The sequence below is a fragment of the Mastacembelus armatus genome, chromosome 16 (assembly GCF_900324485.2).
Source record: "Mastacembelus armatus chromosome 16, fMasArm1.2, whole genome shotgun sequence".
Taxonomy (NCBI): domain Eukaryota; kingdom Metazoa; phylum Chordata; class Actinopteri; order Synbranchiformes; family Mastacembelidae; genus Mastacembelus; species Mastacembelus armatus.
Window position 1 is genome coordinate 21,596,128 of NC_046648.1, and position 23,134 is coordinate 21,619,261.

The 23,134-nt window shown below is 39.8% G+C and overlaps 1 protein-coding gene across 1 annotated transcript; it reads right to left on the reverse strand.

Moving 5' to 3' along the window:
- Window positions 1–702: 702 nt before the first annotated feature.
- smg5 (SMG5 nonsense mediated mRNA decay factor) lies at window positions 703–17,659 on the reverse strand. Its single transcript, XM_026317193.1, has 22 exons — window positions 17,279–17,659; window positions 16,867–16,965; window positions 15,458–15,581; window positions 14,399–14,555; window positions 13,330–13,419; window positions 12,876–12,965; window positions 11,801–11,879; window positions 11,580–11,705; window positions 10,102–10,170; window positions 9,577–9,803; window positions 8,910–9,047; window positions 7,590–8,501; window positions 7,238–7,407; window positions 7,077–7,152; window positions 6,207–6,382; window positions 5,388–5,546; window positions 5,115–5,174; window positions 4,554–4,713; window positions 3,766–3,856; window positions 3,501–3,575; window positions 3,262–3,400; window positions 703–2,112 (listed from the first exon to the last, which is right to left on the reverse strand). The coding sequence occupies exons 1-22, from the start codon at window positions 17,341–17,343 to the stop codon at window positions 2,029–2,031; spliced, it is 3,366 nt and encodes a 1,121-aa protein (XP_026172978.1). The 5' UTR covers window positions 17,344–17,659; the 3' UTR covers window positions 703–2,028.
- Between the last annotated feature and the right edge of the window lie 5,475 nt (window positions 17,660–23,134).

The following is a 23,134-nucleotide window of genomic DNA, read 5'->3' on the forward strand; positions in this document are numbered from 1 at the left end:
GTTGAGCGGGTTCAAGCCACTCGCATTCACTGCCGCAGGACTGCACCTTCAATTACCACTAGTGAATATAAGCATTTGCTTTTATGAATTCATTCCTTTTGTCAGGAATGAGAGAAAATCACACTCAACCAACAGCCTTGAATTTTCAATCACATCAAACAGAAAAGGAGCAAATCCAAGTTCAGAAGCTGACAGCAGCAACTTAATTTCATCTAATCTGATCTACTGTAGTTGTCTAAAGGTAACACGTTGAATTGACGCTGTAAAAGACGAGCTGTGTATTTAAGTTCCACAGAAAAAGACATGGCAGAAAGAGCAGCACTGTACCCTCAGATTTCTGACCATGTCTGTTGTGTCAGCGGCTTTTGTGAAACTGCCTTAGATAATTTTACACGTGGTCCCCCTGCTGGTTGCTGCTGTCTAATGCACTGTATGCAAACATTAGTGCAAGACAATCAGAAAATTAATCCACAGTCTCGACCTCATTTAAAAAAAAAAAAAAAAGATAAAAACGGAAACAACACAGCTGAGTTCAACATATCCAGATGTTTAGTCCTCATGGTGAGTAAACTACCTGTGTAAACCTGATCCTTTCACTGACCAACACACTGTCTCAGCTCTAATTATTATTCCCACAAGGAGGAAGAGGTCAAGGAGGAAGAGGTCAAGAAGCAGAGGAATGAACAAAGAAAGAGGTCAACATCTTTTGAGTTTCTTTTTAATGTTCAATGTATGGCCACACTCGTATACTGTTTTTCTTTTGCAGGGTGTATGATGGGACATTCACTATGGAAATGGTGATGTAGATGTGATACATTTTAGGAGTTTACAGGGGTCCAAACACAACCCACATTCCTCAGGGAAACTCAACTGGCTCCTCCCTTTACAGTCTCCTTGATCATTAGCTACAACATGAAGCCAATTTGTTTCCACCTCCCTCTGACATGACACGTTGATAAATAAATTCTGGATTATACAGTTTGTTTTTTTTTTATTCTAGAACTGAAGGGCTTGTACACTGGACCAAGACACAAACCCTTCTCCTTCCCTTAAACAGTCTTGCATATATCATTTAGATTTAGCTTACAAAAACAAAATAAACATCATTTAGGTACAAAAATAAAATCCAAATTAAAACTTTTAACAGGGCAAAGCCTGGCGGGTCTTTTTTTCTTTTCTCATACAGAGACAGCACAATACATAAGTCACTGGTCACAAAAGTACACCGCAAATAAAGAAAAACAAAACCAAATAAAACAAGAAAAAAAAAAAACAACAAAAAACAACAACATATAGGAAAGAAACCAATCCTGGAGAAGCGTACATCCATCTTCCCCAACCATTCCTACAGGCCCACAAGCCAAAGAATGCCTGGTTTGTTATTGACGGCTGAAAACCCTGGGCATCAGGTGGACAGAGTGTGTTTTCTCCGTCACAAAGTTGTTTTCATACATCCTCGCCTTAACAAAATGCAGCCATACCAGACTTACACATTCTTGACCCTGTTTCTTAAATAGAGACTTAAAGGAAAGGGGAGGCGGGAACAGAAATCCAAACCACTGCTCTAAATATCTATATGGATTCATCTGAGCATGATGTGTTTATGTGTGTGTGTGTGTGTGTAGTTTCTCTCTCCACATGTATGTACTCATTTGTTAACATTTACAGTGTATTCCTGGTTAGGGTGTGAACCAGGGGCACTTAAAAGTTGTGTAGCGCTCCCCCCCACCGTTTCCTCACCCTGACCACTAGGGGCCACTCTTTATGTTTAGGATTGGGGAGGTGGGAGATCTGCTGTTTCTTATAGCGCTGTTTCACCCACATTTCTCTTTTTTTTACTCCACTGTATTTACTTTTCCAGCCCTCTAAGCTTTAACTCTTTTCCTACGGTCCAGCTTTCGTTTGAGTTGGTTTTGCCTTTGGAGACGCAAATAAACACAGAGCAAAAGAGTGGGAGAGAGAGAGAGGGAGCGAGCGTTGTGATCGATCAGCTGTTCTCAGCGACAACAGCTGCCCCCGTTTGACCTCTCAGCCAATCTCCTTCCACTGCCGGTAGAACTCCACAATGTTCTTCAGCTCCATGCCTGCTGAGCCTGCCGCCTGGATTGCCGACTGGCAGTAGAAAGAAATAGGATAAAAAATGAATGCAAATAAACACAGATGGGACATAAAATCTGTCCTCAATATTTGCACATTTGTCAGCAATGCAAATGTTTTTCTAACACAAATCCACTGAAGAAGAAGGAAGAAGACAGTAAGTCTGTCACATCTACCTGCTACAGTCTGAAAACAAAGAGTGTCTGAAATAGAGCTGCAACTAAGTCAATTTCATCATCAATCAATCTGCTAATATTTAATCACTTAATGTATAACACATCAAAAACTGGAATACAAACCAAAAAAAAACAGGCAATGAAATTTGTTCTGACAGGCAAATATGTCCATTGTCCAATCATGAAAACAAATCTGAGAGGCTGAGAACATCTGATGTGGACTGAGCCCCTGACACCTTTTTGACTCTGAAGTAACAGCTACTTTCTGAAACGGACAATCACCTTCCTCATGCAGCACTTTTCCAGAAGTGTGGAAGTGAGAAACTATGCAGGAATTCAGCATTTCGCTTTAGTCCAATACTACTCCTTTTCATGGGGACAACCGAGTGCAACACCCCGAATGACTCAGTGTGTGTCTTTATCTTTATTTAAAGGACTCACTGCTCCTCAGGACTCACTGATGACTGACTTCTTGCCCCATCTTCAAATATGGCCATTTGTAGCAGGTAGAAACACGTATGTGTCTGAACTAGGCTCCAAAACTGAAGGCCACAAAATTTACCTTATAATTCCAGCGTCATTATTAGGGCAATCAATTGAAAGCTTTTAAATAACACCACCACACACTGGAAATAATTTATAAAGATACAGTTATTGTCAAATTAAAGCACCACAAATGTCAATGTTAACAGGCTGCTCAGGTCTGACGTAAGAATTAAAATTCATAGAAACTTAACTTTCCTCATTAGTTATTACTACATAAATGTGTACTCCTTAAAGAAGATTCTATGTAGTACTATGAACCACTATGAACCATGAAAATGTGATTTTGCACAGGGACAGAACAGTGATAAACACAGTCCAGTAAAAACAGCACTTTAGCAGAAACACAGCAGAAAGTGAAGTCCATTAAGCTTTGGTGGGAAATGTCAGCTTCCCGAGTGTTTGTTCGTGTCTCTAATTTAAAAAAATGGAGTGACAGACCGACCTTCATCGCTGCTGATTGAGTGCAAAGCTCTTCCACCTGATGGCCAGTAAGAATGGTCACCATTCCAGCTGTATCTTCGTCTCCGTTGCTCTGGGAGACTGTTAACTGACGACAACTGTCCACCATCTTGTATAAATGCCTAGAAATAAGATAGAAGACCAATTTAAATAGAATCACATTCTTCAAGTCACATTCTTTCAGTAAGTTTGCGGTAACTGTAGAAGAGAACTAGGGCTTACCAGGCTTCGATGTCCTGCCGCTTCACTTTATCTCTTTCAAAGCTTCGACCCGACTCCTTCTGGCATCGAATGTACCTAATAAAAAAAAATTTTTTTAAATTGACGTACATTTCACAAATCCTTGAAGGGAGTTTTACAGAAAAAAGTGAGCTTTGCGTTAAATGTACGGCACCTGAATTTCACCTTGCTGATTAATAGTTTAAAGTTTGCCTTATGTTATTACAAAACAAAACTTCATTAGTAGCTAAACTTTGACTACAGCCACCTGTTTCCTTTGCGAAATTCAGACTCCAGGAAGCGAATGCCATCCCTCGCGCCAGCGTTTTCCTTCTTTAACCGGTCAAGTCCATCAATAACTACAACACAGAAATAGTCCAGATTAAAACCTGAGCAATGAGTTATTTTGGAAAGCTGACTCAAACCACAGCAGAGACAAAATGAGCAGAGAACATTACTAGCTGAAGTTGGCGTACTTGATTAAATCAGTAAAAGGTTTCAATTCATCCCTGCAGCATTTGAAAATATTTCTAATGATATAATTAATAAACACAACCTGATCTATGCTGAATAAAATACTAAAATAAAAGATTAAATAGCTGCTGTGTGCACAAATCACTGTCCCAGTGAGCCCACCTTCAATTTAGTTGTGCAACTCCCCATAGCCTCAAACACATTCAACACAAAATTCTGTTAATCAATATTATTTTCTATGGTAAAAGTCCTTTTTAGGATACTTGGTGCTGTTTAAGACCTTTCAAGAGCTGGAGATACACTGGTATACATTGTTTTCATTAAATGTGGAGCCAGGTCGAATGCCACATATCAATATGTGAGAATACTGAACTGAAGTTCTTGTAGAAAAGGAACAGTCTGTAATATATTTTGCTTGATTGTTCCTTTCTGTAGCTAAGTGACAATCCTGAAAAGCCTTTGTCGGTCACTGGATCCTGATCATCTACCTTGTTCAATATGAAATCAATGGGATGAATGTGACACACAAACACCTTCACATCCTGCTGCTCAGGTCAGACAGCAGTGAAGAGGTGCACTGACCTGTCCGTGGGATGATGATGATGAAGCAGCTGCTGCTGGCCAGTTGGCGAATAAGGTTCAGATGATGGCAGAGAGCAGCTGTGTCTGGCACCAGGTAGGGGGACATGGATGACTGGGCCTTAGGCTGCTGAAGGCTGCCCTCTAGCTGTGACACCTCAAGCTGCAAGGATCAAATAATAAAAACCCAACAGCTGGTGATGGATTCTACAGTCACAAAAACATAGTAGGACCATCTCAGGGTCTCTATACTGTTCATACTGCATCAACCCGTGATTAGTGGGCTTTAGAAGGATATTGAATGGTTTAACATGATTTCAGCTAAACTGCCTCATGTGTAGCAAACAATAATAAATGGATTAAAGTTCTATAAAACTATTAGATTTCCGAGCCATTAATATAATTTGTTTAGTAATTTCATTACACAAACATTAGAAACTAGGAACCTTGGTCCTTTGGCAGTGACAATTGACATCAGCAGACATGTCTATACGGTACAACGGCTCAGATTTGAAAGAGAAAGAGACCAGGGAAACAGTCAGAAAACCGTGATTATGTAAAAACCTGTAGTCGAAGCTGGGCCATGTCCCTCATTAACCGATTTCGACGAGCCTCCTCTTCAGCCTGGACAAACAAAGATAAATAAAAATATTAAACATTAAAAGTAATAGCAGCTGTTTTTTTTTTTTTTTTTTAAAAAAAGCATTTTAATTCTAGTTAATTTAGTAACACTTCTCACATTAATATTAGCTATTATACAATGCTCCAAATCCCACAGATCAAGACCTAACTGCACACAGGTACTTTAGGTCAATGTTCCTTACAGATCTCACTCACCATTCGGAACTGTGCCTTGGCCTGCTGCACTAGATTTTCCTGTTCGGACTGGCTGATGCTGGTGAAGATGCCCGCCTCCGGGTTGAAATGCAGCACGTTGCCCTGGAGATTTGTTAGGAAGTGGCCAAAACTGCGAATGCAACCCACTCGCACCACACACTGGAGTAAAGAGAAAGAAGAAAAAGACTGCTTGGCACATGGGCTGCATGAGGGACACTGCTAGTAATGATAAACCTACAGAGAACTGCTGCAGCTCCTCTCAGCTTTATAGATTATTATAGTGTATTTTAGCTCATTGATTATCTGCCTGGCAGCAAGTTTTACTTTAGTCTCAGAGCATCTAAAACCCAACATACACTATCTGCTCAGCACCAAACTGCAGACTAGCTAGTGAACATAGTAGAGCACTTTCCAGCTAAACAGCCACAGAGCTACTTCAGGAGTTGGTAAAAACCATATATTAAAAAGAGGAACTGGCTTTAAACACTGGCCTAATTTTCCAAAAGTGGAAATTTTGATGACACATTTTTGCCACTAACTGTCACGCACGGTGCAGGCATAGTTTTTAAGTAAACCAGGTTTTGATTCCACGAGATCATCTGTGAAAAAAAGCATACTAATCTGATAATGTGATCTGAACACATATTTTGTATTTTGTACTTTTGTAGTGTGTCTAGAAAATACTAATACTTGAAAAAAAAAGGCTGAACTGTCACATCATGTGTCATGCTGATACAACAATAAGCTGGTAATTTGCACTTTGGAGCAAACACCATTAGTTTCATTCTTAACCAGCACTGAACACCTGAGTCTGTGTACCTCCTGCAGGGGGCTGAGGGAGTGGTTGCGACGGGTGAAGTCAAGGCGACGGTGTGCTACATTGAGAGCAGGCAGGTGTCGCAGAGCCAAATCCTCAGGCAGCAGAAGACTCTGAACCAAACCAGGCTGCTCACACTCATTTAACAGCTTGGCCACCTCTGCGTTCAGACCAAGCTCTGCAGTGCACAAATGGATAAATAAATAATCAAACAAGATGTAGACCTCAGCACAGTCAGAGTGTTAAAAATCACACGGAGACAAATACTAAGTGTGAGAGTACTTGACAAGTGAGTCAACATTACAAAGATGAGCTAAGAATGTGGTGTGGACCAGTCTAATATCAAAAACAGAAATGACTTTCATTTTTACATATAGAAGAATCATGCAAGAACCATTTCTTTAAAATAGATTTGTTCTTAGGTGACACATATAAGTGATTCTAGAGAATTTGTAGAATTCTCATTCCTTTTTACAAATTTTGAATTTTGTTATAAGCAAAAATGGTCAAAACTATCTTTCTTCATATAAAAAAACACTAAAATTAACTAATTTCTGTAATTAATTAAATTACATGTATGACTAGTCCTGAATTTCCCCTCAGGGATTAATAAGATCTATCTTATGTACAGTACTATGCAAAGTTTGAAGGACTTTAAATGTTTAGATTTGTATACATCATGCATTCTGACTCAAAATACTTGAATGGTGAGTTATTTAGAAAATCTTCTTCCATGAGGCTCAGTGTCTTCTTTTAGTATCATAAAGTATCAACAATGCAAATGTAGTAATTATGGACGCAGTGAGAAAAACATTTCAGACTGTGACTGCTGTTGTGACAAGTATAAAACTCTATGCAGATCAATCACTCACCAGCCTCGAGCATCTTGCTGCCATCTGGTAGCAGGTTGAGCAGCACAGACAGGCGGTTCCACAAGCTTTGAGAACTCTGAAGAAAGAACAGTGGATAGTGATGATGAAAAGTACTAAGAAGTCCATATTTCATAGACAAAGCTGAGAATTTGTGCCCTCACCTGTGCACACATAAGTATAATGTCAGTGTTTGTCCTTAGCCAATCAACAAAAACCTTCACCACCTGGATTAACCCTTGATTGGTCAGGATCTCCAGCTTCTCTAATAGGGTTTTCTCACTTTGCACTGACTGACTGCTATGTTGGCTGACTTCAGAGTCAGAGTCCAAGTCTAAAATGGAAGGACACAAACATCAAGCAGTAAGACAAGTTTGAGTTTAACAGAATCACATCCTAATAGTTTTTATGAATCCCTTAAAAACAACAGACTGATAAGAAATCTTTCTAATTAAACAACATTAGACAGCACACAAAAAAGACTATCATGTAAGGTTGAGCCACAAAGCACATTACCATTTTCATTGGTTCCATTGGCAGTACCAGGGTTCATGTCACAGGATGAATCCCCAGGAGGAGGAGTATCTTGGGAAGGGGGAGCAGAAGCATCAGTAGGGGTGGGGATACCCGAGGAGGATGATGCTTGAGGCCTCAGCAGCATGTTGCTGAAGGTTGGGGCCAGGCGGAAGCAGCGCTTGGCCTGGAAGAGTTGTGAGGACATTGCCTGCAGGTTACTGCTAATGCTGGGGTCGCTGGGCATGAGGGGCCCATTGGTGGTCGGAGGAGGATCACCGTCCCTGTCGCCTACATCTTCCTTGGGTTGGTCTTCATCTTCATCCTGTTGTTCCCGTGCCTGACCCTCACAGTTATCTGGATTCTCTGTGTCCTCCATGTCTTCCAGGTCTGAGCGAGACTCCTGGCTGTTCATATCAGAGTCAGTCTCTACATCAAATGCTGTTCCACCTTCCTCCTCCTCTTCCTCTGAGCCACTCCCCCAGCTGCCCTCCTCACCTGCAGGGCCTCGCTTTGTCTGCTTCCTGACAGATGGAGGGTTGAGGGGGTTTCCTGTTGAGGAGCCACCTGTTGAATCAGCACGACCCCTCTTCTCTTCATCATCATCATCATCATCTTCGCTCTCAAAGCCTTCACTTAGGTCACTTTCATCCTCTCCTCGACTGTCTTTGTGGGCACAGCGGCGTCGACGGAGCCTAGAGAGGCGGGAGTATTTCTTCTTCTGTCTCTGTTTCTCTTCTTCCAATTTTCGCTGTTCTTCCACACTGGTATGCTTTTTGGTGCCAACCCTTTCATGGCCATCTTCATCCTTCACCTCCTCCTCCTCATCTTCTTGTTCCAGGGAGCCATTCTGCATAGGCCTCTCATCAGAGCAGTCTGTCGGTGCAGCCGACAAATCTCTCATCTCCAGGTCATCTAGATGAGAGAGAAAAAAACTCACTGCTTTTTTGCGTTCATTCAGGCTGCTTATGTTGTGAGACTGTTAACTGAAAGATTTTTTATCTCCTAACAACATATCTCATATAATAAATTACGTTCTCCACTGAGTTATTCCTAAATGAGCAGATCGGAAATAGCAAATCAGTATTTTCAACTTTTAAATTTCTTTTGACAACCAGCCAAGTCGAGATCTAACTGCTGTAAGGCAGAAACTTCACACACTGCAGTGGTCCTCTTGGACAAATTCATTCTCAATCACAAAGACGGTCACTTTATTATTAAAAATGTTGCTGAAGAGAATACATTAAAATGGACACACTGATCTGTGCAGCCAATGAGTGAATTTTCCTCTGAATATATGAAGCCAGGGATTTTCTCTCTCACCGGTGGCATCAGTATGAAGTTGAGGCACCTGGCTCTCTGCTTCCTCCAGCTCAGCCTGCAGCCGGATGTTGACATGGTTCACCAGATGGGAGAACAGGGCCAGAGTAAAAGCTATGGATGCACTGTACTGCTTTGATCCTAAAGACACAACATACCAAGATCTGTTAGTATTTACATTCAAAATGGCAACGAGTTTCAAGTGGTAACAATTTTTACAAGATAGCATTAGCAGGGCAGAATAAATAATAACTACAATTGGTTATACAACATTTTAAGATGAATTTCTTCAGCTTTATGTTTCTGCAGTTCATTTGTGTAAAAACTGCAGTTTAAGAGCCAGTCTATTACAGGTCTGTTCATGAACGCAGGAAACTTGGGCAACTTGAGGGGAGGTGTTGGAAAGAGTTGTGTGGCCTGTTTGGCTAATTCACTGGCTCAAAAATAGCATTAGGTCTGGAGGGTGACCTCTTCCTCTTCACCTAATTATGCCAATCCTCATCTGTCCCAAATACACAGACTCACACGAGATGATACTGAAATGGAACACCACCTTTAAAAGAACCACCACTTTTAGTACCATGAAATATAATATTACAATATTATCAACAATACAGATGTTAAAAGAAGACAAAATGGTGTCTTACATCAGCCTTAACATCACACTCACCTCCCCTCTTCAGGCTGTGAACCACCATCAGACAAGTGACTACCATCTTGAATATGAGGGTGTCAGGCAGCACAGGGCAGGAGCTGCCAGTGTGCTGCGGCTCCTCCTCTTCTTCGCTGGGGGAGTGATGAGCACCACCATGTGTTGTCGGGGGCAGGTAGAACAGCACCAGGTTGAAGTCTTCCAGCACCGACTGGCAGAGCGACGTCAGCTCCGTCTCCATCACACTGCATACAGACAGAACAGTATATGATGTGCTCATTTATACAGGCAGCAAACACTCTGCCTGGCATCACTGTCAAGAACTGTCTGATGGATCCTTTTAACCTCTGCTCACACTTTAAAAGACCAAAGACAAATCAGTTTATAATAATTAAACATATCTAACAGCCTGTGTTCATCCCGTGTTATCATACTATCAAAACTACAACGCACAATTTTATTTTCACTGTGGACTTTGGACCTAAAACAGTGGGTGAACAGTTTCAAACAAGACAGGAGATAAGTGACAACATAAACGCTCACCTGTTCTTGGGCTGCAGTAGACTCTGGAGGTACATGAAGCTCACCAAGAGCCGCTTAATATCTTTTGATCTGCACCAAAAAAAAAAAAAAACAAAGGGAAAAATTATAGAATAAACATTGAATGAAATTTTGCTTTTATTCTTGACAAAACAGAGAAATCTATTACTGTCTTTATTTTCTTTGAGTAAAGGGTGCAAGCAAAATCATTATATAACAGTGAAATATTTTTAATAGAAATGTTCTCTTGTAAAGCCATTGTGTGTAATTTGAAGAGTGTATCTAAAAGAGAAGATTAAAAGGAATACTGGACATACTAGGACAGACACTTGTTTGCATTCTTGCCATGAGTTACATGAAAAGACATATCAACCTCATGTTTGTAAGGGAAATGTTCTGTGTATCAGGTGCACCCATACTGTCTAATGTAATCCAATACAACTGTCCTGGTCATTAAGTCTAGTTTTTCTATATCTACTTTCCATATAGGTGATAGTTAAATTAAACGTTTTAGCATTGAGGTCAGAGTTGGTAGTGGTGTCGTATTGGATTCCACGATTTTGAGATGTAATTCCAATTTTCTGCAAACTGGTGCAAAAAGTGCTCATGGGTCAGTTGTGTTATTCACCTACATGAAACAAACTGTACTGCACTGTTCAGTGCCAAGCTGCAAAAAAATGTGTTAATCTCAGTTGTTTCATGCACAACAGTAATTAAAATAATCCTCACAGTAAATAAGCAATCAGGCATTACCAACAGTACATCTTAACAAGTAAACCTATTTAAAAGGTCTTCAGAGCATTTTGACACCATCAGACAAGCACGATAGGATATCCATCACTATTCTTTCTAGAAGCACAAGACGTTACATAAATGTTACGTTATTGCTCTACGTTTATTATCTTATTTGCCTTTTATTCATGTTGAATCTTGTTTCTTTTGTTGCTTCAACAATCTAAATTCCCCACAGGTATCATCAATCATTTAATCCAATCTGCAGAGAGATGCTGCTTTATGCCACCACTGTTGCACTGCCTTTGTGATTCAAATGGCGACCAGGCAAGTTGTTAATTATGTGAAGCCCCAGAAGTCAACTGGGACTAGATTAAAATTACCTTGGGTTGTGAGCACAGCAAAGCCAAAATATTATGTTTATTTCAGACTGATTTTTACCAGGCAAGCTGGGGAAAACCATTAGTACTAGCAGCATTGTGCTGAGGGGGCTCATGATCTAAGGGGGACTCAGAGGAATCTGTGGAAATCAAATTTTAGTCTGGAAATAAAATGTAATTCAAATCAAAAGGCTTGGTGGCACTGAAGCACACTACAAGCGAGACATGTTTGTTTAGAGAAGAAGAGCACAGAAACCAGAGGAAAACAAACATAATATAAAAGATGAATGCTGTCATACAACACAAAGTGGAACTGCTCAACAGCTGTTTCTTAAACGTCTTTTCTGAAAATCTGTGAATCCTCCTCACCTCTGTCGAGAAGGAGACAGCTTCTTCATTTCCTGCTTTTTCACTTGGTGGTACATCTTGGCAGCTTTGTCAAACAGGCGCTTTAGGTTGCCATAAGCACCTTCAAAGGGGACATCTGATTGGATGCTAAGCACAGATGAGATATCAGTTAAGATGCTGTACTCTATGGGATCTGGTTCACTTTCTAACATGACAGGTAGTGGTGCATAAACATTCCTCACCAGCGTAGGTAGTAGTAGGTTGCTTCAACATTGTAGAACTTGCTCCCTGCCAGTGTGCCCAGTTGGTTGAAAGGCATTCCTGTAGACAAGTGGGTGAAGCCATGGGTAAACAAGTTATTTATGGAGTTTCCCAATGTACACCGAGAATCATTAGTTAAAGTTCACTGCTCAGATGGTAAAACGTGCCAAGATTTTGCTGTTTAAAGCCAAGATTTGAAAATCACAAATAATGTCAACAGAACTATATTAATACACTCTTTTAAAAATATAGTTTTACTTTCTTGTACTATGGAGAGTATAACAACAGCTGGATGTTCAGTGTATGACCTTTGAGCAGACTTACTATGAAAAAGTATTAGGGGGCAGTGGGGGTACATGCTTGGAAGATTTAAATGCAAGAGGAGACAGACTTACATCAAGCTTTATCATCCGATAAATGATATAACTTCTTTGCACTGACATAATAGGAGACATTACATAATAGAAGAGAAAATATCCTTAAGGATATATGATAATTTCTTAAATGAACTTCACAAATAAAGTAGTAAATTCACAAAATCTGTAAAGACATTTATAGTCAGTGTACATGAACAAGCAACCTGTAAGCTCAGTAAATCTATGGGCCTTTAAATTAAGTGAGTGTATAACCAAAGTGCTTATGAGCATATTCCATTACCTCTGGACAGAGCCAGGCTAATATTTAGCTTCCAGACTTTGTGCTAACCCAGTAGTTTTAATCTTTTCCTCCAGCTCTCTTTACAAGAAAGCAAATAAACATATTTCCTAAAAAGATGTACTATCCTCTTAAACAGTTTCTAAACACATAATGTATTTGCAGCTTAAGGATCATACTCTTCCACAGTAATATAACATATGTGAGGGTTCTTCAGCTGATTTTTTGGCTCTTTTTTGATATTTGTTACCGTTTTAGCTAAAAGAATTAAAGCTTTCCATAACTCTCCCAAAGTATTTCTGCCTCTCTCCCAGCACAGAAAACACAAAGTTTACTAAGGCCTTCCTGTCCATAGAAAGAGTGAAGTAGTATGTTAATAGGCTGTACATTACAGTCACTCACCCACATGAGGCATGACTGACAGGGCCTGATAGTAAAACCTCTCTGCCAGTTGCTCAGCCTCCACTCCAGCAAGTTCATTCTGGTAACGAGCTGCAAAGAAAACAACGTTAAAAACAACAACATAAAGCTAAAAAGTATAAAGTATAAGCAAACAGGGGGTTTTTTTCAGTTTACAAATCTCTATGACCACATAACTGTCTGTGACATCTCAATTTTTTCTAAAAAATTGTCAGTACAATTACAAGTACAATTTTCCTACAATGTAATTTTCTGTTGTGCAATTAATGTATAATCAAAAGACCAATATCTATGCATCACGGAACTCTAAACCAAACAAAGCCTCCTGCCAATTATACTCTAAACCCATGCTGAATAACACGTACATGCTGTCTCCCACCTCTACAAGCTGTGTAATACCATGACTTAACTGCATATTCTATTATCGTTGTATTACCTAGATCTCCGAGGTAGACAAGACAGCGATGACATGCCATCTGTGCCCACTCCATCTCTTTGGGAGTGGCTGACACTGGTTTCTTTCGGCCTGTGGGGAACAATTAGACAACACATTTTTTCCCCATTTCAAATATTTGGTCAATGAACTTCTGCAAAATTATTTCAAGAAGAAGAAGCTTAAATTCCTGAATTCCCCCAGATATGAAATGACGTTTTTCTGAGGTTTAACATTCAAGATCGCAGACCATGTTTTCCCCTTTGCACTTCTAAAACTCCAGATACCCAGCAGCACTGTGGCTCCAATATGATTTGATGTTTATATAATGTAAAGCTGTTATGTGCATTTGAAGATTTTAAAGTCTTGTGTCTGAAAACAGACTGTACAGTCAAACCGTACACCTCGACAGACTATTTGTCTGTGTTGAAAAGTCAATTTCTCCAGCTGGCTGTCTACTTTGCATAGTGCAGGGGAATATTGACATTTGATAGTGAATTCAAACAATGTGCACTCAAAGAGTCTGTTGTTGGAAAACGAGCCTAAATACAAAGTGCTTGTAAAATCAGGCAATAATTTAACCTAAAGGACTTTACCACATTGTGTGGGATTTGTAGCCCATTTCACAAGTAGAATTAATCTGAATGGTTACAGAAAATAGATTTGTCTCTCATTATTACAAAATATATTGTAACACTGTAGGTCTTTCTCACACTAACAATGTTCCAATGACACTTTAGAAAAGGCCCAGGTTACCAAGCATTTCATTCAGTAATGTTCTAATGACATGACAGCAAAGCAAGCAACAGTACTAAAGCAGCTAAATATGGTTTGACCATTAACTTTATTGGTTTGACCATTAACTGTACTCATGTAACTTGTAAAATGTCTTCATTGACAACAGCTTTTTAAGAGCAAGGCGGTAAGTTAAATAAAGAACCTTTTTTCAAGAGTGAATGCTATACACCTTTCTCACATACATTAAGACACTAGATGGAATGGATGGTGCTTTCTTACGATAATATTCTTTATCTGTATTTGTGCCTGTGTATTTGTGTTTTGCGCAACTGACCGATCAGTGGGTCTGTGACGTGGGTCCAGTCGATGCAGTCCTGCAGCTCCAGCTGGTAATGTGACTGGATGTAGAGCAACAGGTGTTGGTAGAAACCCACGCCGGCAATCAGGTGTGTACGGTATGCACACTCCAGAGTGCTGCGACTGTGGATGTGCTGCAGTGGAGGAAAAGGATGGAAAAGGCAGATATGACCAGAACTAGAAAAATAAATAATAAACATCATCTACACAACATTTACAAAGGTTTTTATAATTTAGGACGCACATCAAGAAGGTGCAATAGCATGGAGCCTATGAAACATGATTAACACAAAAATGAAAGAAAAACCTTTGCCCTAATAGCATCTAGATTTTACTGGTTTAAAGCTCTACTGACTTCTTTGGACACGTTTGTGTAGCAAAAACAGGTTATGAATACAACATGATTAACTTTAAAGTTGAAAGGGCAAATCTGTTAAACAGTTCCTTTTTGCTACAACATTGGCTTTCATTTAGTGCCTCGTTTCTGTTCACCTTAAGTCCATTATCCCTCTCATTTTGCTCTGCTATTGCTATCTCTAGCTAGTTGCTAACTCTATCTGCATGTCATTTGGTGCAGAGCAGATTTTTTTCCTGCTATTGTGGCTAAACATGATGCTATGAGAGCAATGCGAGTTGAAATCCACTACAAAGATCTGTGATGCAGAGGGGAGCTGCATAATTAGATGGAAAATTCTCTGTAAATTCATGCTGACAAATGATGCCTTTCACTTCTGACAGTATTTTAATACAGTGTTATCATTTGATAATAGGAATTGGTGGTTTTGCTGTGTTGCTCAAACAGCAGACCAAAGCACGAAGCGTTCCACTTTTCGAGGTTTGATTTCCTTTAGGACCAACCCACACAGACATACGCACATACTGTGCATTTGTTATGGGCCATTGACCACAAAATGGCAAATGTCCTGGTAGAGTTAACCTTTAAGTGGCAGCAAGTATGTCAGGCCAGCTAACAAGAGATAAATGGTTTTCCAGTGTGTGCAAAGAGGTCTTTTTCCACAGCTGCAGGGCCAGTTACCTTCTTGTTGGTCTTGATCACCTGGATGACCTCATAGTACACCTTCCTCCACAGCAGCTCCTCAGCTTTACGGCCATAGTCGACAGGGTGGAGAAACATCAGTTTCACACAAAGCTCCCTCAGCCTGAAAAGAAAAACACATGCATTAGTTAATGAGATAGCTGGGTCACCGGTTTGGCAAGAGGATCAATGAGTCAAACTAGTTTGACATTTAAAGGTGGGGCTACAGAGGAATACAAACACCTACCACAGTGCAATCCCATTGAGGATTTTGTAATGTCACATACCCACTTCAGCTTCAAAACATTTAACTGTATACAGAACACGCCACTGGACCTAAGAAGCACCTGCAGCATCATTAATGTTTGTTTGTCTGTGCCTCACATGACTGGTTGTTCCCTTGAACATTATGAAATGTCAGTCCCTGTGTGTGGTGGGCAGACACTGACAAAACTAATGCAGTCAGGTAAGTACGTGCAGTATTTCACACGATCTCTTCTTGAAGTGACATTTTTGCTCTGTCCCTCCATTCTGCTATGCCAAAGAGGACAATATAACATGTGTACAAAATGTGTGCAATGGAATCATTCATGCCACATTTAAAGGTGGTCAGGGATACACATGCCCATGTAGCTTTATAACTGATTAAGTGCTTGGTCTTTAAAAGGTCAAAAAGCTGTGAAAAATGCACAAAATTTCCTAAACCAAGGTGACAATTTTAAATATGCAGCTTTCTTTGTTTTAACTACTAGTTGTATTCAAGAAAACACTGTAATCCTTTTCTCTAATTGTACAAATTGACGTGTTTGTTTTGGTAGTCTGGGAGACGTTCCATATTTTCAATGGTGAGCTCCTAAGATGATATCTAGGGCTACAACTAATAATTCTCTTCATTATTGAATAGAATGCCAGTTTTTTTCTTGCAGTTAACTGATTGTTTGGTGTATGAAATGTAAAAAAGGTAGACAAATAAAACAACTCTGCAAGAATCCAAGGTGAAGCATTCAAATGTCTTGTCTGCATTAGTAACAGTCAATCTGTCGACACTGGTTTGGGCTTTAGGGAACTATGGCTGACACATTTGGCAGTTGTCTGGTATTGTAAAGCCAAAATTATGAATCAAAAAACACACTGGGCAGACTCGTCAGTAATATGAATCACTGTTAGCTGCTGTCCTATCACAGATTAAAGGCAATAACCAACCACAGGTGGTCACTTTGGACTTGAACAGTGCACGGAAACAGAACCCAGGTCTGAGCAGCAGCTGTAAGCTCACAGAGATGCTGCAGGAAGCTGGGGTATGCGTTTTTAAAGTCATGCAGATGTTCACAACATCTGGACAGATTCAGACACTCCTGACTCTCTTCTCACACACTCACACACACACACACACAAACTAGTGGACATACTTGTTGCGAAGGCTGATGTTCTCCGGCTTGAAGACCTCTCTGTAGGATGCTTTGTTGCCGATGATGACATCCAGCTTGTGCACAGACTCCACCACAGCTCTACACAGAAAATAATCAACACGACAACATTTACTGTTCTACTGTTAAAACTGCTGGAAACCAAAACCCCTCGTGTCTCATTTCCCTGCGACAAGGAGAATCACAGGACATGTAGTTTAGCTGATGTCGGGATAAGCTAACCTGAGCTGCATGTTTCCACTCAAAGCATGATGCGGGTTTACAGGGATGCGGGGCGACAGGTTACTACAGGAGCTGCGTGACCCGCAAACACTAACGTAACTGGTTAGCGCTAAGTTAGCTGGTACAATAACGATCAACTGGTTAGCTTCGCCAAACGGCCTCGCTGATTTACCTGTAAAGCCGCTTGATGAGGAGGATTTTCGCCTCTGGTTCGCTGTCCTGCCCCGGTCCACTCATGTTAGCGACAGTCCGGCTGTTTGATTACCCGCTCCAGCGTTTGGTCTCCGTTTCCTTCAACCGTGACAACCGTGTTGATAGCCAGCTAGCTATCGAGGTAACGCTAGCTTTCCTCCTCTCCCCTCCGAGTCTCTTTCGTTTCTCGTGTCCTTTGGCAGGACCCCCTCTACCCATCCGTTCTGAAAACCCGGTAGAAGGGGGTGCCCGGTAATTCACGCTTTTACTCGTCAGCTAAAACGCCCTGATTTGCTTCTTGTGTTGTACCCCGTCCGAGCCATTGCTACGACGGTGGCCATTATTCCTATCAGGCAGTGACCGCCTGAATATCGCGAGAGTATGCAACAAGATCACGAGATTAGGTCGGATGTTGCCAGATACTCTGCAAATCCCTCCCTTTCAAAACACATGAATACTTTCAGGTCCCCAACTTGAAAAAATAAAGAAAATACACTTAAAACAAACACCACTGAAATACAGCACAATGGATTACTTTCAGATTATTTAATTAACTGATACTGTGTGACAAATACAAGACTCTTTTTAGGTACTAAAAACACACTGATGATACTTTTAACTGAAATGACAAATAGTTTTTCATTTATCTGTTAACTTCATACAAAGTGCAGTGAAGGGAACCAAACCTATATCTAATCCGTATTTGCAGCTTTGTCCTTAAGCTAACAGCAGGTCTCTCTGGTTTAACCTGCACACAGTTTCTCCTGGTACTTTGGAGCACCTTGGAGAAGCTGCTGCAGTTCTATAGATTCAGGCTGTCCCTGTGTCTTCGGTCTCTTCAAGTGATCTCAGATTGACTCCATACTGCCCAGATGCGGGATCTGTCGGGGTCAGACCATCTGCTGCAGGACTACTGGTTCTTCTTGCCCCTGAAAATAGTTGTTCATGAACTGGGTACTTTATGGGCTTCTTGTCCTGCACAGTGGGATGAACCAGGAGTCTGGGATCAACCAGACACCTGAAGGTGTTGTGTGATAGGAATCCAAAACAGCTAAACTGCCTAAAGTCTTTGCACACTACTGTATATTTCAACATATTTGACCTAGTTAGACCCTTGTGGGCACGTATAGACTGCTCGATTGGGATCTAATTAACCTTCGTTATAGGCTTCATCTTAGGACTAGTGGAAAGTAACTAGAAACCTTTTCTCAATTACTATACTGAACAAGTCCAAGAACAGTACAGATGTAGCCCATTTTTGTAAGTGGTTTCATTTTATGCTACTTAATACTCACTACATTTCAGAGCCAAATCTTGACCCTTTTGCGTCACTACATTTATTTGACATTTTGATTTTGGCTACTAGCAATTTTGCAAATTCACATTATCAATAAAACCTACAATAAACCAATATATCACAATATGACATAATATAAAGCTGTTAAGCTAAAATAATAGTAGTATATAATAATAATGATAGTTAAACTTAGCCTCAACTTTACCATATTTATTATTGAAGTGATTTGTACATCATTAGATCATAAGAAATATTATGAAACTCGCTAATCTTTTACTTTTAATGCTTTAAATCTATTTTCATGCCAGTATTTGTGATCCTTACAAAGGAAATGGAGTTGATGAAAAAAACCTATGCCTACAGTGACCAGGGCCACCATAAACTGTGTTGTTGTAATGCCTCCTGTTTCCAGCAGAGGTCTACAAAGCTCATAGATTATTTGATGTCCCACAGATGCAGTATCACAGTCAGAGAAAAGGCATTTTGACAGATTACTTTTTCTTTCTTTTGTATTTTAATATCTCCTGACCATGAAAATAGTCTTGTTGAGACATTCTGCATATATCACTGATTTTGTAATGCCGTTATCAATTCATATGTGATTTTTTTGGAAAGAAGTAAAACTATGTCAACTTGCAACCTGCTGTATAATTATTTCACTATTAATGCTTAGGTGTGAGTTCTAATGCACCTCTGCTCAGTGCGTCTTGTTTACACAGCCTGACCTTTGTGTGCTTATTGTTTTCTGCTCTGCCCAAACTCAGATGTTGCCAGCACACTACACAACTGTGAGTAATTAAGTGTAGGAAGATGGGGGTAATTACAAGCTTGCTATACTCAGATGAGTCCTCAGATCCCTGCTCTTGTGTGCCATCCTCGCTCTCAGCACCACAGCTGAGGAGTGTATGAGAAGAATCATAGTTCTGAGATGCAGAAGAAAACATAGACAACTGTTTATTGGACTAGTAATTTAGCAAGAAAGAATTTTGGCTATTCTTTGACATTTTATACACTCAGCAATTAAGCATCTCATCTGAAAAACATTTGATAGAAAAATCTGATGAAAATAATCATTAGACAGGCTAATTGACCAAACACCACCTCAAGACAAGAGGTTAGCTCTGTCTTATACACTTAAATCAGTGTTTTTATCAGAAACAGAACACACATTTCCACACCAGGGTAAGAATTTAATTATTTGTTTATTTATTAATTTATTTACGTATTTCTATCTTCAGATTCACCCACCCGAAAAATATAAATTCCGGCGTATTCAAAAAAAAAAAAAAAAAGAAAGAAAGAAAAAAGAAACAATGGCATCTTCATCAACTGCTCAACTGCATCAAAGGAATTAATCAACAAAAATCAAAGAAGTGGCAATAATTATTATCATTATTACAGTAATAATTCAATGATCAGAATATCCACATTCATAACGAATCCATATACAACTGCAATACACTCTTCAACACCACTCTTCCATTAATATACACAAAATCCCCAAATGTCTGTCCTGTTAAAACAACAATAAAGGATCTTTGGGGAGGGGGCTATGGCTTGTCAAGGGGTATGAACATGAGTGACCAGCAGAGTTAATGGATCTAAAGTTAGTAAGAGTATAAGGTGGGGAGGCACACTTATTTAGTAAGGACCTATACAAAAACAAGCAATGTTAAGTAATGACAATATAGTTTCATGGAAGGATTTGCCAGTCTAACCACATTTTAACGAAGATTAGAAGGCTCCATGAGAGGCAGAATTTGGGGAACAAAATTTCAAGAAATATATAAGGTTGTCAGAATAAATATATAACTCTGAATGACAACCATTGCAAACATATACCATAGGAACCTAAAGTGAAAGTCAGATACGCATGAACTCAAAACAGGTTGAGAATTTTCAAAGAAATGTAGATGGAGGTTTCTGGAAAAAAATTGTCTTAGTCTATATATGTACAAACATTGCTTGGTCACCCAAATCTACTTAGAAAAGCTTTTTAGTTGGTCAGAAAATGAGTGCAAGCTTAATTTTATGTGTTACTTCTAGTATGAGAGCTTCAAGAATGCAGCTGTTACGTGACAGACCTTGCTGATATTCTAAGTCTGCACAGAAAGTGCCTCTGATAGCTGTCAGTACATTTAAAAACCTTTCCATGCCTCAGTATTGGTAACTTGAGAAGACCTATTCATAGAAAGAGAGAGAAACATTAGAGGAAAAAAATAACTGTACACTCTGCATATACAAACAAACTGTATATACACATAGACATACCATATATACACATGTATCCAGTATGTACACAAGATTTAGCCAGTACGCACACTTATATACAAACACATTCACTCTTTTCAGCAGGACCTCTAACATATCTCTCTCTGTACTCATTTCAGTCATAAGTGGAGACAGCAGGGATTTCAACTCAGACTGGTGTCAGTGGAGTCCATCTATAGAAATAAATGGGGAGTTTCACAGCAATTTAACTGCTTAAATGTGGTCACACTGAAACCAAGAGTTCATCCGCTGCTCAGTCAAAACTCTACAGACAGGTAGTCGAAGTGGAATACAAAATAGCTATAATAATATCCATATCCAGCGGCTTTCCCATTGTCTGTAAATGGAGAGCTCCATGGTGATTGTTGGGCGAGAAACATCCGTCCACTTTTTCTGTTTTTTGTTTTTGAATGATTAGAACCAAGAGGAAGGAGGGCACAGGTTACAGCAACGTGCAAACTGTTGTAAGGGGAGTAGGTAAAACACAAGTGTGTCCCTTTCGTCACAGTCCTTTAGGGGAATAACTCTCTCCACAAGATTGTCTTAGTAAGAAAACTTGGTTCATATAAAATGGATTATTTATGAACTCCCATTAGATAGAGGCATCTATCTATAACAAGAAATAAATATCTGCTCCGGAAGATTTCTGGTGAAGAGATATTTTTTATACTATCGTAAGAATAAGCAGTATCATAGAAATATAAATAATAATAACATTCTGTCTGGTTTTTCAAAGTTTTCTTTGAAGCAAGAGTTTTGTTCTGAAGCAGTTTCACTTGTACTAGGCTGTGCATATTTAGTTTCCTTTAAAATCAAAGTCTGAAAGAAATTTAAACGGAAGAGCTAAAAGTATGACTTGATAAAGAGACCAAGTGTGTCTAAAATAGAGTAAGAATGGTAGTGATTAAATGATGCTCTGAGAATCATAGATAGATAAAGTGTGAACAGATGAAGAGGAATCAAAAGGAAATTTGAAGACTATAAAAGAGAAAGAAATCGAGACTGAGAGAGAGGGTGGAATAAATGCTTTGAAAGTAAAATCAGCGTTGACTGAAATTTTTTAAGAGAAGTCAAGCACCTTTGAAATACATCTTACCCACAAGCTACCCTCTCTCTCATTTTGAGCATCACGTTTCCTTGGCCTTTTGTTCCTCCGTTCTGCTGATTGATCAGACTGCATAGCTGTTCTTTGCATGCTCGGCAGGCCAACAAATGCCAATATGTGTCCAGCCCACCTTTTAAAGTAAAATGTAGATCCAACCAAGAGGTGTCAAACATATTTAAAAAAAGTCCAGTTATCAAATCAGAGAGAGAGGGCCCAAGAAAGGTAAAAAAAATCCCAGCATTTCCTTACATGGTTCGCTGGGGCTCTGCACCATCCTTTGAGCAAAGAAAATGGGACCAGTGCCCCAAGTTCTCCCTTTGTCAGCCAATCGCATCACGAGAGAGGGCTCTGGACATTTGGCCATGCCACCCTGCGGACTGCCGATGGTGCATCAGCCAATTAGGTTCCACATTGTCCTCCATGAAGCTTTGTGAGTGGCTAGGGGGAGAAAAAAAGGGAGACAGAGAGAGAAGAAACGGGGGAGGGTGCTTGATCAGGTGCTATTGAAGCATAGCTACTGACCGAGTATCTGCACAGCGGCAGTCTTTCCAAAGCTGGACTCATCTCTTTTCTATGGTTTTTGTGTTCAGCTCTGAGGCAACTGCTTGATTACCTGAGTCACTGAGGTATTTTCACAGCAATGTTAATTTCTCAATCACGAACCATCTTACATGTCTGAAAATACATTGATGTTCAAACCTAGCCTGCATCAATACCAACATTCATCAAACACAAGTAATTAAACAAGAAAAAGGTAGCCCTAAAAGTTGTCTAAATAGAAGACAATCTTTCCCTAAAACTGCAAGCATTATTAACATTTGGTGGTTCAACAATTAAACATTCACTGTGATTATGATCTAATCTAAGCTAATCCCATGGCACTGGCCTATAAAGTAGTAGCACTGGCCGTTTTGACCTATGACACTGCAAAGTAAGTAATTTGTTTTCTCTAAAGAGAAAAATGGCTGACACAAAGCTGATGCAAAACTCTTCAAATGCTCTTGGTTCAACCTTCATGTTTAAATAAGCTGAGTAGCTGCAGAGTGACTCCAGCGTGTGAGTCTACAAAGACAAAAACAGATTCACATCCAGACAAACTTTACAACAGACAGTTCATACACAAAATGAAGGGTTATGGATACACACTACAAACATTTCAGAGA